The 20,271-nt window shown below is 39.7% G+C and overlaps 1 protein-coding gene across 2 annotated transcripts in view; it reads right to left on the bottom strand.

Annotated features, from left to right (window-relative positions):
• Positions 1-8,684: 8,684 nt before the first annotated feature.
• The window catches only part of LOC127424096 (epidermal growth factor receptor substrate 15-like), a 54,861-nt gene continuing 43,274 nt past the window's right edge, over positions 8,685-20,271 (bottom strand). Inside the window, exons 22-25 of one of the 2 annotated variants that reach the window (XM_051668867.1) lie at positions 16,588-16,658; positions 16,116-16,245; positions 14,650-14,834; positions 8,685-10,987 (exon numbers count right to left, since the gene is read on the bottom strand). In XM_051668867.1, coding sequence (XP_051524827.1) covers positions 10,847-10,987; positions 14,650-14,834; positions 16,116-16,245; positions 16,588-16,658 — 527 coding nt within the window. In that variant the 3' untranslated portion in view covers positions 8,685-10,846. The remainder of the gene's footprint in view (positions 10,988-14,649; positions 14,835-16,115; positions 16,246-16,587; positions 16,659-20,271) is intronic. The other variant, XM_051668869.1, reaches the window with a different exon arrangement.

Below are 20,271 nucleotides of genomic sequence, written 5' to 3'. Positions count from 1 at the left end.
ACATTCAAACTGTAATGCTATGCTCTCTTTAGAGAGCCCACACCAAGAGCTGTGTCCTTTATAGTGAGTAGGGCATAGGGATGATCACTTTTGATTGGAATTCGCCGCCTATGTGAAAACTGGAATGCGGCGCTGCAGCTCTTCCCTGGTCTTAAAGTCCTCCATTTTAACCATTTAGGAAGAAATGCTATGGGTAACACTTTAGAATACTGTTCCTTCATTGACAGTTAACATGCCGGAATTAATGCAGGACAAATGAGTAGTACTACATTAACTCTCTAAAGTCACTTCTATTAACTAATATGGAAACACGATTAACTAATTAGTAAGTAATTACAAACTGATGACTGTGGTAGTTTACTATTAGCCAATCAATAATTACTGAATTTTATGCTAAACTATGGCTAAATTAAAATAACTACTAATTAATTACTCATCACCACATTATCTCCTCAATATACAGTGTCTTAAATGTGAAGAATTGTATTTTTATTGTCAAACTGAAAATGCATCTTTAGAGAAGCGTGACTGTGCCTCAGTTTTCTTCAGAACAGAGCTGGATCAACTTATGAATGTAACATAAGAAGTGTCTGGTATCTGTATATGGGTCAGTGACAAATAAGGATGTCAGAAATGTTATATTAGAAACTTAAAAAAAAAATCTAATTTAAAGGTTTCAAATTTAAGGAAAAAATATTTTTACAATTAATTTTTGAGTCATAGAACGTTTGAATATGTTTATCATAGAGTGGGTGTATTCCAGTCATTTTTATATTTAGCAGTTTTATGTATTTTTGAATTACTTAATAAATCTAGTTGAACAGAATACTCAAAATCGTAAAACTACACGTCCATCACGCATTTAATCCAATCAGCATTAGCGATACTGGATGCTGGAGCTGAGGAGGCAGGCGGGGCTGATGCGAGGAAAAGAATGCGGTTCCCTTACGATTCAGTACACTTGATATTGCGATTATTAATGCATATGGGGAGTGCCTTCTTACACGACCTATTTGAAACCTCTCTACAATGATGCCAATATTCTAATATTGGCTATGGTGTTTGAGCCCCGCCTGTTTTGGTGCGAAACTGTCCGGTATAAAAACAGGTGCACAAACACCATTTCCTCAGAATTTCTTCCTTCAAGACAGCAATCATCTCGACTAGAATCCCTCTACCTTCGCCATCGATATACACAAGTCAGTGGGCAGAATTTTCGTGGGAAGACTTTCTGCTCCCCTGCAGTGCTCCGGCGAACATCACACCACCTCACCGCTTGATGCTTCGCTGGTGAACGGGCCTCAGCATCCTGATTCCCTGAAGCGCATCGGCAGGGTTTGTGTATCCTTACCAAGCAATTGTATGTATATTGTGTGATATAAATATGAATATATATTCATTTATATATTTATATATCTAAAAGATTCTTTTACGTTTTCGTGTCTTTCTAAAGATGTCGTTCCGTAAGTGTTCCTTGTGCGAGAGGAACATCCCACTGTCAGATCAGCATGAGAGCTATGTTTACTGTCTGGGCCGCGCCCACGCAGGGACAGCTCTCATGTTCGCGCAGTGACGCCATCCTCTCTAATGTGGATCACGGGGAAGAAAACGGTTATGCCCAACTACCCCCTGTGGAGGGGGCGGTAGCGGCACACCTCTGCCCAACGAGTAACAGGCCGTGGAAATCATGCCCCATACATCCTTCCAAACCGTGTCGACAAACGTCCGCACTGGCGGGAAAAGTTTACTCAGCGGCTGGACAAGCTGGATCAGCACTCCACGCAATGATGGTGCTCCAGGTATTTCAAGCCAAGCTCCTCAAGCAAATGGACGAGCACGCATTATATCATACAGTAAACAAACCAAATTGCCCTCTGTCCCGTTACGCGGACACGTGGCGAGCCCTAACAGATATTTCAGAATGGGTGCAAAAAAATGATCAAACATGGTTATATGATCCAATCTGCACGCCGGCCACCCAGTTTCAACGGCGTTCTGTCTTCCACAGTTTCGTCTGAAGACATGCCAGTGTTACGAGCCGAAATACGCAATGTCCTCGTGAAAAGCGCGATAGAGATTGTGCCAAATTGTCAAGCCCAAAAAGAGTTTTACAGCAGTTATTTTCTTGTCCCAAAGAAAGACAGTGGGCTTCGGTCGATCCTGGATCTGAGACATTTAAATCGCGCACTCACAAAGTGCCCGTTCAAAATGATTACTTAGAAACAGATCTTATCACATGTACGCCCACACGATTGGTTTGCGTCGATAGATTTGATGGATGCGTACTTTCATATCCAAATTGTACGACATCACAGGATGTTTTTGAGATTTGTGTTCAAGGGAACAGTGTATCAATTCAAAGTCCTGCCCTTTGGACTATCTCTGGCTCCTTGCACATTCACAAAGTGCATCGATGCCGTTCTCACACCTCTGAGACTGAGCGGTATGCGCATCTTGAACTACCTCGACGATTGGCTGATACTGGTGCAATCAGAGGCTCTTTTATGCCAGCACAGAGACTTACTGCTTCAGCATCTAAACAGCTTGGGCCTCAATGTGAACTGGGCGTAGAACACACTCTCCCCTAGCCAACAAATCTCCTCCTTGGGAGTCCGCCTTGACTCCACGAGCGGGCGCACACACCTCATGAGTGAGAGCATTCAGGCCATTCTACAGTGTCTGTCTCAGTTCAAACTGGGGAGAACACTTCCACTGAAGCTTTTTCAGAGAGCACTGGGATTTATAGCGGCAGCATCCGCCATCATTCCATTAGGTCTCTTACACGAGACCTCTGCAGTGCTGGCTGAAGCACCGTGTACCACGACATGCTTGGCGCAAAGGGCACGTATGCATCACTATATCCCAACGCTGTATAGCTGCTTTAGCACCATGAACAGCTCCTGCGTTTTACCAGTGAGGTGTCACACTGAGGCAAGTTGTCAGGCGATTGATGCCCGACTTTGGGCAGCTGGACAGGGGCAAAGAAAGCGTGGCACATCAACTGCCTAGAGTTATCGGCTGTATTTCTAGCCTTAAAGGCTTTTCAATCAGAAATATCGAACTGTCATGTCATATTTCGCTCAGACAACATGACAGTTGTGGCATATATAAACCGCCAAGGTGGAATTCTTTCACCGCCACTGTTGAGACTGACGCGTCGCCTCCTCTTATGGAGCGAGCGGCATCTCATCTCCCTGAGAGTGACATATGTCCCAGGCTGCCTGAATTATGGCCTTCTGTCATGCCAAGGGGTGATACCGGGTGAATGTAGACTTCATCCTCAAACTGTATTGAGGATTTGGGAAATATTCGGCAAAGCAGACATTGATCTATTTGCCTCAGTGGGGAATACCCACTGTCCCCTCTGGTACTCGAAGTCACAAGCCCTGCTGGGAGCGGACGCAATGGCACACAAATGGCCGGCGAAACGCAAATATGCATTTCCTTCTTCGCAAGTATGCCAGATTCACTCTGTCATATGCAAAGTCCAACAGGACAAGGAAACGATTCTATTGGTTGTGCCAAAATGGCCCAACCAGCCATGGATTCTGGAAATTATAGAGATGCTGTACAGTTCGCCATGGGAAATACCGCTGAGGAGGTATCTCCTCTCCCAGGCACAAGGCACAATCTGGCATCCCCAGCCCCATCTGTGGAACCTGCATGTGTGGCCCCTGAATGGAGCATGCTAAATGCGCCTGAATTGACACATTCAGTCATGAGCACCATTTTACAGGCCAGAGCGGCATTCACAAGACACCTCTATGTGCTAAAATGGAAGATGTTCACTGATTGATGTCTCTCACATGGCAAAGACCCAGTAAACTGCCGCATACATGAAATTCTCATATTTCTTCAAGAGCAATTAGATGCAGGACTCACTCCATCAATGCTCAAAGTGTATGTGGCAACTATATCTGTATCACACACATGAAGCCGGTGCCTCAATAGGCAAGCATGATTTAATCATTAAGTTCCTTAAAGGAGCAAGACGATTAAACCCACCTTGACCGGCTACAGACTTTGGACTTAACTTTAGTCCTAAAAGCTTTTGCAGGGCCCCCTTTTGAGCCTTTGGACTCTGTTGATTTGTGCATGCTGTCCGTTAAGACTGCACTACTGCTGGCTCTGGCCAGTAACCTGCATGCACTATCAATTGACAATTCATGTCTGGAGCTTGGCCCTGGTCTTTCAAAAGCCACTATCAAACACAGAAAAGGCTATGTGCCTAAGGTCCTAACCACAGCCTTCAGAGTGCAGGTGGTTCACCTTCACGTGTTTTTCCCTCCTCCATTTAATTCGGATGAGGAACTATCATTGCATTTGTTAAGCCCTGTGCGGGCACTACATGCATACGTTGAGTGTACACACCAGTTCAGACTGTCTGATCAGCTCTTTGTGTGGTATGGAGGACACACAAAAGGAATGTCCATCTCCAAGCAAAGACTTTCTCACTGGATTGTCGATGCAATTGTCCTAGCTTATGAGTCGCAGGGTAAGATTTGCCCAGTTGGTGTTAAATCACACTCAACTAGAGGCATGGCCTTCTCATGTGCATGGATGAATGGTGTGTCCTTACAAGACATAAGTTTTGCAGCAGGATGGTCTTCTCAAAACACATTCGCAAGGTTTTACAACCTAGACGGAACATCTCTCTCTTCACAAGTCCTCTCTGTTTAGAACGCTTGCTATTCATTGGCCAAATATATACACTTATGCTCCTCCCTTTTAGGACAAGCTCCCCATCATTTTACACAACTGCCTGCATTCAGGCCGTTGTAATTTACCATAAGTCGCAAGCACTTTCATTATAATTAAACTCCCTTCCCGACTGGGTTCATGAAGGAGTTAATTCCTACTATATGATTATAGTTCATATATTCATTCTGAGTGCTCCCCTCCTGGCCCAGCACAAGGGTCACTCACTGCGGCATACTCATGCCGGTCGCCGTCCCACCAGACTGCAGCATCATGCTTCCTTTCTGGGAGGTTATGACGTGTAGTGCGGTGTGATGGGATTCTATTCCCCATATGCATTAATAAACGCATTGTTAAGTGTACTGAGTCATAAGGGAACATCTAGGTTACGTACGTAACCTCGGATCCCTGAGACGAATAAAACAAGGCATTGCAAATGCTAGCCGCACTACAAGACTCAAGAGTTCTTGAGGCATGAGCGATGTGCTCCTTGTTCTCAGTCAGAAATTCTGAGGAAATGTTTGTGCACCTGTTTTTATAGCAGACGGTTTTGCACCAAAACAAGCGGGGCTCAAACACCATAGCCAATATTAGAATATTGGCATTATTGTAGAGAGGTTTCAACTAGGTTGTGTAAGAAGGCACTCCCCTCCCTTCGTCTCAGGGAACCGAGGTTATATACGTAACCGAGACGTTCTTCTGTGTTGATCCAAGCTTAACAGCTCAAGCTCGCCACTCCGCACGAACACGCGCTGTGATGAACTCATACATGCAGTTAAGATATGTTTAGTTCTGTTCAGATCGAAAATAGGCAAAGTACACATGGAAAATATATTTTAGCAGAAGTACACAGACAGATGGAATCAGCCTTGGAGAAGTGTCGTTGTCCAGTGACTTTTGGAGATAAGCGCACTTTCTGTAGACACGTTATTTTCATATTCATCTTGATTTTTTATTTTACGTTGAAAGGTAATACTTTGAAATCTGATTGTGGAGTTAATGTTTACACTATTGCTACGTATTAAACTTGTGGAAGGCCTCCAGCAGTTGTTCAAAGCACACAGCCTATGTAGTAGGCTGCAAATGTGAGAACCTTTAAAAGCATAATATCCTGCTTTAGGTTTCACAAAAGATATTGTAAAGCAGTAAATTGTTTATTATGAATTTTGTTCAATTAATTTAATGTCATAGAAATATGTTTTGAATGTTTTTACATGTTTATGCATCTGATTTATGTATCTGATTGTAAAAATTGTAGAACCAAATACTTGAGTATTCAATATTAACTGACAAGTAACACCTCAGTTACTTTTAATGGCGTATAATGCGTTTTCACTTTAGAATACCATTCCAAATGGTTAGTAATTCCTTCAGAAGGATGTGGTAACACTTGAGTCATTACTAGGGGGTTACCATGATCTTCCCTTTAGAATACCATTCCAAATGGTTAGTAATTCCTTCAGAAGGATGTGATAACACTTGAGTCATTACTAGGGGGTTACCATGATCTTCCCTTTAGAATACCGTTCCAAATGGTTAGCAATTCCTTCACAAGGATGTGGTAATAATTTAGTTATTACTAGCGGGTTACCATGATCTTCACTTTAGAATACTGTTCCAAATGGTCAATATCTTCTTTAGAAGCATGTAGTAACACTTTAGTTATTACTAGCGGGTTACCATGATCTTCACTTTAGAATACTGTTTCAAATGGTAATTCATTCAGAAAGATGTGGTAACACTTCAGTCATTACTAGAGGGTTACCATGATTTTCAAAGTAGTTATTAATAGAAACCTATAACTCTAAAACACAGAAACAGCATACTCATTTGTAATGGTTAAGAGAGATATCCAGAAGAACCATATATTTCCGTGAGGTAAGTTGGCTAGTAATGATATTCTACCAGGCAATGTAGTAATTTGGAGGGGTTATTTCTATAAGTAAATATCTGGTTAAAGACCACAAGAAGGACACTGTCCTGCTTCTGTAAAGATGTGCTTTATTTTTGACAATAAAATATAATAATTTACATTGTCATTTCAGTGCTGGAAATGTTACCATACTATGGTTATTATGTTGTAGTAGTCAGTATTCTAACATTTAGGATTGGGGAAACCAAATGTAACTAATAATGTAAGAATCAGCCATTGAATATCGGTCAGTCACAAACGTGAATATTGGGGGGACATGTCCCCCTCAAAGTCTATGGTGGTTCCGGCCCTGGTTGTAGTTTGCAAACGATCCACTAATTTTCAGGGGTATCTTCAATTAATTTGTCGAGGTTCACCTTGCACAACCAAAACTAACACCCCTGACACAGTTTAACAAGATTTTTTTTTAAAACAAAAATTGTTTTGTGGTGTAATTGTGATATGTAAATCTATAACATGAAAATTATAATACGCTTTGTAAACATTATAATCCATATTTTTTTTCAGGTAATTTATGATACTGATTCCAAAGCGCTGAGCGATGTAGATCAAAGTCCATTTCAAGACAAATTAGTCTATTAGGCAGCCATCTTGGGAACGCTCCCGGACAGCTATTTTCTATGGATACAAGTGGCATGAAAGTACAACTCCTATAAACTTGAAAGGGGAACTCAATGAATCAATGAACACATTTCAAATCAGCAGTAAAATCTGACAAAAAATGGTACCATAAATTGTTTCTTTAGCTCAGATCACACTAAAAACACTAGTTTTCAGGTAATGCACATTTAATGTTACTGTGCCCATCAAGCGGAGTCAAAAATATCGTAATTAGGAGTTGTGAGCACATGAATGACAAAGCGAATTTGTATTAATGAGTGGGAGAAGTTGGAATTCTACATAATACCTGAGTTTCTAAGTTGGGACATTGGAAGGGGCGTGTCTACCTGAAAGATGATGGAAACCAATGATTTTGCAAAAGTATTTCATCTTCTGTACTTTATTTCAATAATATTTGTTATATATGACAGTCAACTATTTGTTTTTAAGCAAATTAATTAATAGTATGTTAAGAGATCATGCATTAATAAATCAGATATTTCGTGCAGGGGCGGATTTAGGCATGGGCGACATGGGCAGCCGTCCGGGGTGGCATCTTGACGGGGGTGGCACAAGGCACCCACACAAAAAAGTGGGCACCCTTTAGTCCACCAGCCATCTCATCTCCAACCACCCACAACCCCCAGCCGCATTTCGTAGAAACGATTGCCCAGATCAGAGTTACAAGCTTCCCAGATCCACATGCAGACAGCATAGCTGACAGTCTGTATCTAAAAGGTGACTGGCTCTTTTTTACCTGCAAAGGTGGGACTTCCTTTTCTATATCCGCCATGTTGGACGTTCCAGTTTCTCACATTCATTTTAATACAAGTGGTCGTGACTTCTGTTCACGAGCATTTGTCTCCAGATAAAAATACACAACCTGACTTTTAATATATCTTTTGTAGGTACTGAATGTAATAGTTATGATTAAAACATTCAGTGTACTTTAAAAGAGCCATCAACCTTGTTATGTTGAATGAATATACATTTTACACTATTCCTATGAGGAGTAGCCTATTCTTTCCGTACACATGCCAAATCTGGTAGGAGAGATCCACGAACAATTAAAAAAACTTTTTTAAATAGAAAATAAGCCACAAACTTTTTAACAATAAATCATTATAATAGGCCAAGAATATAAATAAGACAAACCATAAAAACAACCAAACTATGTATTTTTAATAGTTTAATATTTTGTTCATTTTAATTACACGTTACTTAACATATTTAAATAATCGCCTCCGATAAAGGAAATAAAATACAATTAGCCTGTTCTTAAAAGGCAGTCAGCTGCCAACATATATAAGTGGTTTCTTTTAGAGGCACACAAAGCATATACATACATACATATTATATCAACAATAGACAGAGCACAAAAGGACATTTTAACAATAATCAGGGCAAATAACAGGGAAGCAGCAGCCATAAAGTCTCTCAAGCCGAATAGGTGTTTTGTAATGCTGTATTTCTGTCTACATTGGCAGTAATGCTCCAAATCCTTATAATTTTCATGTAAATGTTGCGTTGGGCAAAAAAAAAAAAAAAAAAAAAAAAAAAGATTAGACACTGGAGAGGTTGGCTGTTCCCTTCTATCTTTTGTGCTTTATTTTCACCTCCGCCACATATTCCAAAGCCAAGCTAGTGTCCTAAACCAAAAAGTAAATATTAAATGTCAAAGGTCAATACTGTAAACTTTTAACAAATTATTAGACAAATGCATATTCTTTCTTGTCCCTTCTAGCATCTTGCTGTCAAATGCTTTCATATATAAAGTCTGTCTGAAAGAACACTTTCACAAAGCAAATCTATTGTACAAACATGAAACAGATACCACCCTTTAGTCATTAAAAACTCCAGAGTCCAGACAATGTCCATGAGGCTGAACCTAGAAAGCAGGTTCTTGTTTTTCAGGCTTAATGCAGATAGTGTTTTGGTAGATCCACCTACTGGTGAAACTACATACAGACAATTGAAATGGTTAAGTCATGTTACAAATTACACAGATCAGTAATAAGAATTTGAAATTTAGTATTGGCAAAGCTTAAACCAATTTGTGTGCATATAAAACTGTGACATGTGGGCATTATTAGTACCTAGGACATAGTTTTAAAATGTTTTTCAAAATGTGGCAGTGACTCAGAAGTAATAAAGGATGAATAAAAGGCAAGTGGCACAAGCTAGTGGTTTTTATATCTTAATTGACACAGAAAACATCTAGCAAAGTGAGCATTCAGGGTGCTTCTGTGAAGAGTAATGCTATGAAGCTAAAAGCTAGATTGATTGATCATCTTGGACTCACAGTAGGCACTAGAAAAGACATTGCAACCTTATTAAAAAGGGTTAAAAATGATATACTCAAATTTACTCAACGCTTTCTGGAACTCTAATGCAGGTTACAAGATCTGCTCCATTTATGTTCCAGGATTTTAAATCATCTCATCTTATTGCTTGGGCACTTGGCAATAGGAGGAAGATGAAGGGAGCATTTTGTTTCTGTCACAAGTGTAAAGCAAACTGCTATTATTTTGCATTTTACTAAAACATTGTTTTTTTGTTGATAATATAGAATATTATTTAGGATATGAATACACTGTAGCACAAGATTACTGGCATACAATTCACAGATGTGTATATTTTCATTGTTAATAACAGCTCTTCATAAATTGGTAATGTGTCAAATAGTGACTCTTTTAGTAGTTTCTCAGGATTTTTGACATTCTTCAAAAGGTCTAAATAAAGTATAAATGCTGTACTGTAAGATTATAAAGATTAAGCATAGAGTTAAACGGCGGTTGTGCTGTTCTGAACTTTTAGTAGGGTAAAAAATTCAATTCCAGTATCTGTTTCTGTAAGCTGATATTGTTTCAATGGAATTAAGAAGCAAGCACCTAAGCTGAAATTCCACTGAACAGGCTGCAGGTTTTTAAGGCTTGTGGGATATGTTCCTGAGACTGGATCGACATGCCCACCATAAACCTCGTGTCAGAGAACTTTCTCTGAAACTTTGAAAAGTGAATGAAGCTGCCCAGTTAGATTGCTTTTAAACTTTGCACAAATGTGTTGTTATTATTACCCCAAAAGTGGATGGGACTGAGTATGTTTGTTATGGATTTCTTCAACCGTAACTCCACTTCACAGATAAACGAAACACATTCATTGCATTGGTAACCTTACAATTAGTTCTAAAATAGGAACAGGGGGATAGATTGTTCAAAAACACTTTTCAAAAAGACAAAAGTCATTTTACTATTGATGGGTCACAGTCACATGGATTTTAAGCAGTCCAAATTGCAAGCGGGAGATTCCTGGAGGTCTCTAGATTTGTGGTTATTTAAAAATCCAAGGGAGTCACACCAGAGGTTTCAAGGCAGCAATGTATCCGTTACCTTTTCCTCCATCTTCACTTGGCCTTCATGCACTATCCAGTCAGTTTCAGAAGAACTCAGTGGACGAACAGAGCTGGAATCCTAAATGATTACCAAGTGGCTGGAGACGAAGGAGGAACTAAGGATTCTGCTAATAAAGATGGTTAAAGCTCTGCCTTCTTCCCTCCCCCTGCCTGTTAGTGTGGCTCGGTGGTTGTGGTGGTGATGGTGCTGTGTCCAGTTTGGGTCAGGACAGTTCAGACTTGCTGAGGGCAATCGCCAGCTCCAGATCCTCCTGCTCTTGCTGGGTCAAACGAGCCACGCGCTCCCTCTCCTCTCTCTCACTCTCCCGCTTCGCCCATTCTATCATGTCCTCCTCTGTGGGGTTCTGCTCCACACATACACACACACCATAACCTCATCAGACACCCCTCCGATTTGCACCTACATTAAGTATGATTTCTCAACTCTGTGGGCTATCAACCCGGTCAAACAATCTAAGAGATGGGGAGTCATGCAATCAAGAAAACCATGTTTCAAATGGGCAAACTTTCAATTTGGGGGAACAAAAAGACACAAATCTTGTACGCACACCGATAAAGATTGCGGAGTTAAAGGGATAGTTCACCCAAAAAAGGAAAATTCTCTCATCGTTTACTCACCCTCATGCCATCCCAGATGTGTATGACTTTCTTTCTTCTGCAGAACGCAAATTAAGTTTTTTAGAAAAATATCTCTGTAGGTCCATACAATGCAAGTGAATGGGTGCCACATTTGTGAAGCTCCACAATCCATATAAAACATATATATATATATATTTCAACATAAAAGCATTCCAGATGACTTGTACTCCAGATGGGTAAATACAAATCTTCTGAAGCAATATGATAGGTGTGGGTAAGAAACAGATCAATATTTAAGTCCTTTTTCCTTCACGTTCTCCTTCTGTTTTTGGTGATTCACAGTCCATGCATATCGCCCCCCTACTGGGCAGGGAGGAGAATTTATGATAAAAAATGACTTAAGTCTGTTTCTCACCCACACCTATCATATCGTGTCTGAACACATGGATTTAACCACTGGAGTCATATGGATTACTTTTATGCTTCCTTTATGCAGATTTTAGAGATTCAAAGTTTTGGCACCCATTCACTTGCATTGTATGGACCTACAGAGCAGAGATTTTCATCTAAAAATCTGTGTTTGTGTTCTGCAGAAGAAAGAAAATCATACACATCTTTATTTGTAAAGATACTTTATCCCAATTTGGAATGCCCAATACCCACTACTTAATAGGTCCTCGTCGTGGCGCGGTTACCTCAATCCGGGTGGCGGAGGACAAATCTCATTTGCCTCCACTTCTGAGACCGTCAATCCACGCATTTTATCACGTGCCTCGTCATGCATGTCACTGCGGAGACTCCCTCTCCTGCTACTCTCCGCGATCCATGCACAACTTACCACGTGCCCCATTGAGAGCGAGAACCAATAATTGCGACCACGAGGAGGTTACCCCATGTGACTCAACCCTCCCTAGCAACTGGGCCAATTTGGTTGCTTAGTAGACCTGGCTGGAGTCACTCAGCACACCCAGCTTTTACAGACATCACTATACAAATGTGAAAGAAAAGGTGAAATGTGTCATTTTGATGTCACTAGAATCACTAAACGAAATTGCAAAATAATAATTATTTTTAGACAGCTATCCTGAAAACTTCCCCATCTAACATTGGTCAGACGAGCAAAGTAGTCCCAACCCAAACTCGTGCCATTGGTTGAACCTTTGTTAGATTGGTCGAGCTTCTTGTTGTCTCGGTGTATGCATAAGCATTTGAATATCGAGAAAATTACACACTTCCCCCTTTAATCTCATATAATGAAGTGCCGTAGGGTCAATGTCAACATCAACCAAAGCAGTTCTCCATTATCAAATAGGGACAGGCATCTAGAGTTTGAGTCTACATTTCACAAATCCAAAGGATTGTTAACCATCTCACTAACTGTTGACTTCCATCATCTCACAAGGACTATGATGTGGAAACATTCAGAGAGAGTAAACAGTGGCGTTTTTGTACAGTTTTTAACATGGAAGGAGAATAAAAAAAAAATCTGTTACTAAAGAACTCATTATTTTGTTAACTGCAGCCATCACTGATTAAAAATAATGACTGAAGTTGAGAAAATATGCTGTTTTTCTTTACATACACTACCATTCAAAAGTTTAAAGACACCATCTCATTCTTCCTTCAACCATATAATCAAATTTTATGAATTAACACTATAAGATGTATGGGAAAATATGTAGTGAGAAAGACAACTATCCTCATTAAAACTATCCTACATTTTAGTTTCTTCAAATTAGCCACTAGATTAAAGATCTGCACACTCTGGGCATCCTCTCAGCCAACCTCATTAGGTGCCACATGGGATGATTTTAAACAGTATTGATGGAGTTCCCAAATATGATGGCCACTTTTTCGCTTCTTTTCATACACAATCTGGTCCAGGCACAATTTGTCTTCAGAACTCATTTCAACCACTTAAGAATAAGCCTTTAGATCACAAGAGATTTTTTAAGGCAATGAGAAACATAAATGCAGTCAAAAGTGTCCAAACTTGTGACTTATAGTGTACTTTTTGGGTGAAGGAGTCCTTAGATATAATCATGTGATAAGGCCTGGATTGCTCATAAGACACACCATGCTCTACATGCAGGCATATCACACAGATGTTTAGGTGTGAACAACCATGAATGAAGAAATGTAGTCACAAGGGGGAAAAAAACACCACACCATGAAAACTAAACTAATTTTGAAGGCAAGACATTGGGGTCTTCTCATTTGCAAAGACCTGATTTTAAATATCAAAGCAGTATACTGCCCAACAAAGCATAAACTCAGTAACAACGCAGTAAACACTGCTTGTCCATCCAATCAGGAATTATAAAACAGTCTTACTCTGTTTTTTCTCAATCTGAAAAAAGTTGTGCATAAAAGAACAGATTATGGTATAAGAGACCAATTTTGGCCAAATGTGTTGATATGGCATTTTTCCTTTGCAGGGCAGTATATGTCATCAAAACAAATCTTAATTTATTTGATGTATCATCTGATAAAGAAAGGTCACAGTGGGAAAATCAGAGAAGACAAGCTCTTTAATTGTACATTTAAAAATAATACAAAAAGTAGCCAACAGGTAATGCTGGCACCACAGTTAATTAATTTAAATAAGAAAATGTTCTATATAAAAACAAAATGAATGGCATCTCATCTAGATGCAACCAGGGAGTGCTTAAACAATGAAATAAGGATCAAATGGAAAGGAGCAGCCCAATGACACAGGTGGAGACAGTGATTAGTTCATGCAGTGCAAGGTAAGGCAAGGCAAATCAGTGAACTAAAATATGGAGAGGCAATGAACGTGCAAGATGGAATCAAGCCTCAACCAATGGGGGAGAACATGGCAAAAAAATACGAGGGGTAAATTGAGAACAGCCTGCAAGCAGCCCCGCCTCTCCTTCCACAGCCAGTAAGCTTTTATGTTGCCCTTTATGTGGATTTTGGAGCTTCAAAATTTTGGCACCCATTCACTTGCATTGTGTGGACCTACAGAGCTGTGATAATCTTCTAAAAATCTTCATTTGTGTTCTGCAGAAGACAGAAAGTCATACACATCTGTGATGGCATGAGGGTGAGTAAATGATGAGAGAATTTTCATTTTTGGGTGAACTATCCCTTTAACTTAAAAAGACCATTAGAGTTGTTAAATATTTAATTAAAAGCATTAATATTTAATTAAAAGCTATATTTACAAAAAACAATACATATAAAAGTTTTTTTTTTTAAAGTTACGTGGCTCAGCTTATCAAAAAACACAGATCATAAAGCAAAGGACATGAAATATTGGATGAATATTTCTTTCCAGTAAAACAAAAAGAAAAGGAAGATTTGGCTGTGAGTGGTCGAGAGGTCAAGGCTGCTGCTTGGCAGAGGTGAAATGTCAGGGTTCACACTACTGGGGTTCAGGAGGGGGAGAGGGGGAGGAGCTCACTTTGTCAAAGCTGGCGAATCGAGTGGGGTCACGCGGTGCTTGGAGGGGCGAGGAAGGGGCGAAGGGGTCTTGTACCGAGTCTTTAGCGGGAAGTGAAGAGAATTCTCCAGAACCCTGGGCATTTAACAGACCGCCCCTCTGAAATGACTCCGATGACTCCGATCTGTGGATGTTGGACCGCTTACCTTAAAAGGACACACACACATACACACGCACACACAGACAACATGCTACTTAGATGTGGACTACCGAGATCACTCGCAAACGAGCCAGTTGATTAATATCCCTCCAAATACAACAAAACGTGCAAAACATCAACATCCCGTTTACACCTGGTATTAAGCTCCATCTCCTGTGATTGGCTCACAACTGGTCAGGCTAGACACGTCACTGTACACCTGGCAGTAACATGCAGCATCTCAAATGGATCTCCTGTTACCACTTGTGTTCAGGTTTTGAAGGAAGGGTCTCTGATCTCAATACATTTTTAAACAGAGTAGGGGAAAAAATATTGATATGTTAAAGTATTGTGATATTTTTCCTCGTGATATCTCGATATTACTATTTACGTTTTTCCACACTAATATTGTGGTGATGGGAAAAAAAATTATATTTTCCAAATTGATCTAGGAATTCTACAACAGTCCCTTAGAAGGTGCAGTTATCAAGCTTCACACTTAATCACCCTCCCTTTCTAAAATGTATCATGATTTTACAGTCGTAACTTTGAGGTATTTTGACAAAAAATGTTAGTATCATATAAAATAGGCTAACCTTTTAGGTGAAATCAATTATACTTTTGTGTATTGAAACTGTGTCACAATAAATAATATTTTTTAAAGTGCTTAGGCTACTATTGCATTCATAAATACTTTGTTTTTAGAAAGACTAGCTACATCGACCTAACCACAGAAATAGGGAGCCATTATGGTCTTATATGCTTGTGGCTTTGCATTGTACAAAGATATTAGGAAATAAACTGGCCTTGTTTTGTTAACTGGCACTTTTATATTAGTTTAACAATGCATTTGGTGATTTAGAAACAGTTCTCTTAAGTCCGATGAAGACAAATGAGAAACATTGAGTGAAATATTGCAATATATCGTAGATTTGAATCGCAATATACCAAAAATAAAGACACAAAAATATCGCCAGCTACCTTATGATTCCAAGCCCTATTTTAAAACCCTTGTTTTAACGTAGCTGTTGATTGAAAGGTGAGCAGGTGGTCTTTCACTGTTGCTTGAGACGCATCAGGACCGATTAGCATTTACACAACAATGCGATGTGGTCACATGTGTTTTTGACAACCTCTGAATGTAATTTGTGTGATCAGATCAGAAAACATATTGAACTCTGTTTACACCTATATTTAGCCCTGTTCACTTGGGATTGGATTACCCGAAACAGATCCAAATACCAGAAGTAAATGGGACAACAGAGCAGGAACCTATTTAAGGATTCACCTGGAGGTGGAGGGGGTGGTCTGGTGGGTGTTCCGGTTTTGGGTGGTAATGCTGGGGGCACGTCTGACAGAGTGTCCTCCTTAAATAAATTCTGGTTTGTACTTGAGTCGAATGGATCAGCGCCATTAGACTGAAATGCAAAGGAACAGCTGCAATCCATTTTCAACTTGCATCATCTCATTTAAATCATGTGGGTGAAATTCTGGGATTCTTTTTGTATTAAAGGGATAGTTCACCCAATAATGAAAATTCTGGTATACTTTGCTCACCCTCGTTTTGTTCCAAACCTGTATGACTTTCTTCCATAGAATACAAAAGGCTGTATTCTAGTGTCAGTCACCATTCACTTTTATTGCATCTTTTTTCCAATTAATGAAAGTGAATGGTGACTGAGGCCGTCATTCTGCCTAACTTCTATCCAAACTATCCCTTTAAAAGCCAAATTGCGTTGGGGTGACACTAAGATTTTTACCTTAGCTAAGCTGCTGAAGTCTGCGAAACCTCCAACAAAAGTCTCGTGGCCAAATACTGCGGCAAATGGATCTGAAACAAAGTATGACACATACACAGAATAGGTCAGAACACATGAAGCAGAATTTTTGGATACTTTCTGATTAGAATAGTAGAATCATCCACATGTAAACAGTAACTTAACTTGAAGTAATGCATGAAAAGAAGTAAAAACATTTACAGTGGAAACATTTACATCATACGAAATCGAAGAACGAATGGGTGTGACGTTTCGAACAAAATCTGGCCAAAATTAAGGTGATTTTTAGTTGGTTTTGGTAGTTCGTAACAGCTCGCCAGCATTTACTTTCAGGAAAACTTCATACTGGCTTCTAAACACTACTGCCATTGGTCCACATCATAGTGACTTGGAGCTCCATCTACAGTACTTTAAAGCCGATAGCTAATTCCAGTTACGTTATTCAGTCAGCTAAGATCAGTCAACATGAACACACCGGCATGCAGAGTTATTAGCGAGCTAGTGCAAACTAACCTACATCTGTAGAGACTTTTTTTGTTTAATTTTTAAGTGCCTGTTCACTCTGTAGTTTGATATGCTGCTTCAATCATGTGTTGTCTGCAGCCGAAAGCCATTCACACATCTGCCCAAAGTGAGATATGCCTCTTATAATCATTCTTTTGTCTGTATACGACCCTCTACGGACACTTTGGAGAAAGAATTGCCACAGGCTAGTAAATTTTTGTTTTTACTCACCAGATTTTTGACAACATGCAAGCTAAAATAAAAAGATATTAAGAAAACCGAGAAGGGGGCATCATATATATAATACACACACACACACACACACACACACACACACACACACACACACACACACACACATACTTGTGCTCAAAAGTTTGCTTACCCTGGCAGAAAACGTGAAATTGGCATCGATTTTGAAAATATGACTGATCATGCAAAAAATTTATTTTAAATTTAGTCTTTTATTTAAGGATAGTGATCATATGAAGCCATTTATTATCACATAGTTTTTTGGCTCCTTTTTAAATCATAATGATAACAGAAATCACCCAAATGGCCCTGATCAAAAGTTTACATACCCTTGAATGTTTGGCCTTGTTACAGACACACAAGGTGACACACACAAGTTTAAATGGCAATTAAAGGTTAATTTCCCACACCTGTGGCTTTTTAAATTGCAATTAGTGTCTGTGTATAAATAGTCAATGAGTTTGTTAGCTCTCATGTGGATGCACTGAGCAGGCTAGATACTGAGCCATGGGGAGCAGAAAAGAACTGTCAAAAGACCTGCGTAACAAGGTACTGTAAATTTATAAAGATGGAAAAGGATATACAAAGCCTTGAAAATGCCAGTCAGTACTGTTCAGTCACCTATTAAGAAGTGGAAAATTCAGGTATCTCTTGATATCAAGCCAAGGTCAGGTAGACCAAGAAAGATTTCAGCCACAACTGCCAGAAGAATTGTTCAGGATACAAAGAAAAACCCACAGGTAACCTCAGGAGAAATACAGGATGCTCTAGAAAAAGACTTTGTGATTGTTTCAAGGAGCACAATATGACGATACTTGAACATAAATGAGCTGCATGGTCGAGTTGCCAGAAAGAAGCCTTTACTGCACCAATGCCACAAAAAAGCCTGGTCACAATATGCCCGACAACACCTTGACACACCTCACAGCTTCTGGCACACTGTAATTTGGAGTGACGAGACCAAAATAGAGCTTTATGGTCACAACCATAAGCGCTATGTTTGGAGAGGAGTCAACAAGGCCTATAGTGAAAAGAGTACCATCCCCACTGTGAAGCATGGTGGTGGCTCACTGATGTTTTGGGGGTGTGTGAGCTCTAAAGGCACGGGGAATCTTGTGAAAATTGATGGCAAAATGAATGCAGCATGTTATCAGAAATTACTGGCAGACAATTTGCATTCTTCTGTATGAAAGCTGCGCATGGGACGCTCTTGGACTTTCCAGCATGACAATGACCCTAAGCACAAGGCCAAGTTGCCCCTTCCAGTGGTTACAGCAGAAAAAGGTGAAGGTTCTGGAGTGGCAATCACAGTCTCCTGACCTTAAAATCATTGAGCCAATCTGGGGAGATCTCAAACGTGTGGATCATGCAAGACGACCAAAGACTTTGCATGACCTGGAGGCATTTTGCCAAGACGAATGGTCAGCTATACCACCTGCAAGAAATTGGGGCCTCATAGAAAACTATTACAAAAGACTGCATGCTGTCATTGATGCTAAAGGGGGCAATACACAGTATTAAGAATTAAGGGTATGCAGACTTTTGAACAGGGGTCATTTTATTTTTTAACCTACAGTTGAATATGAATCCCATAAGAAATAAAAGAAATGTGTTTTGCCTGCTCACTCATGTTTTCTTTAAAAATGGTACATATATTACCAATTCTCCAAGTGTATGAAAACTTTTGAGCACAACTGTATGTATGTATGTATGTATATATAGATATATATATATATACATACATACATACATACATACATACATACATACATACATACATACATACATACATACATACATACACACACACACACACACACACACACACACACACACACACACACACACAGGCAGCCAAAAGTTTGGAATAATGTACACATTTTGCTGTTTCGGAAGGAAATTGGTACTTTAATTCACCAAAGTGGCATTCAGCTGATCACAAAATATAGTCAGGACATTACTGATCCTGACTATACTTTTGAACAGCACTATTATTTGAAAAAAGTAATTTTTGATCAAATCAAGACAGGCCCCATTTCCAGCAGCCATCACTCCAACACCTTATACTTGAGTAATCATGCTAAATTGCTAATTTGGTACTAGAAAATCACTTGCCATTATATCAAACACAGTTGAAAGCTATTTGGTTGGTTAAATGAAGCTTAACATTGTCTTTGTGTTTGTTTTTGAGTTGCCACAGTATGCAATAGACTGGCATGTCTTAAGGTCAATATTAGGTCAAAAATGGCAAAAAAGAAACCGCTTTCTCTAGAAACTCATCAGTCAATCATTGTTTTGAGGAATGAAGGCTATACAATGCTTAAAACTGCCAAAAAAATCTGAAGATTTCATACAAAGGTGTACACTACAGTCTTCAAAGACAAAGGACAACTCGCTCTGTTAAGGACAGAAAGAGATGTGGAAGGCCAGATGTACAACTAAACAAGAGGATAAGTACATCAGAGTCTCTAGTTTGAGAAATAGACGCCTCACATGTCCTCAGCTGACAGCTTCATTGAATTCTACCTGCTCAACACCAGTTTCATGTACAACAGTAAAGAGAAGACTCAGGGGTGCAGGCCTTATGGGAAGAATTGCAAAGAATTTCACTTTTGAAACAGACAAACAAAAAGAAAAGGTTAGAGTGGGCAAAGAAAAACAGACATTGGGCTTTTGTGGGATCAGCTAGACTTTAAGGTGTGTGAGAAGTGCCCGACAAGACAGCCACATCTATGGCAGTGCTACAGGAAGCGTGGGGTGAAATGTCACCTGAGTATCTGGACAAACTGACTGCTAGAATGCCAAGGATCTGCAAAGCTGTCATTGCTGCACCTGGAGGATTTTCTGATGAGAACTCTTTGAAGTAGTTTAAGAAGTGCTGAATTTTTTTTCAAATTGTAATAGTAATTT

The sequence above is a fragment of the Myxocyprinus asiaticus genome, chromosome 33 (genome assembly GCF_019703515.2).
Source record: "Myxocyprinus asiaticus isolate MX2 ecotype Aquarium Trade chromosome 33, UBuf_Myxa_2, whole genome shotgun sequence".
Taxonomy (NCBI): Eukaryota; Metazoa; Chordata; class Actinopteri; order Cypriniformes; family Catostomidae; genus Myxocyprinus; species Myxocyprinus asiaticus.
The sequence above is the reverse complement of the archived record's forward strand: the minus strand, read 5'-3'. Positions and strand labels throughout refer to the sequence as shown.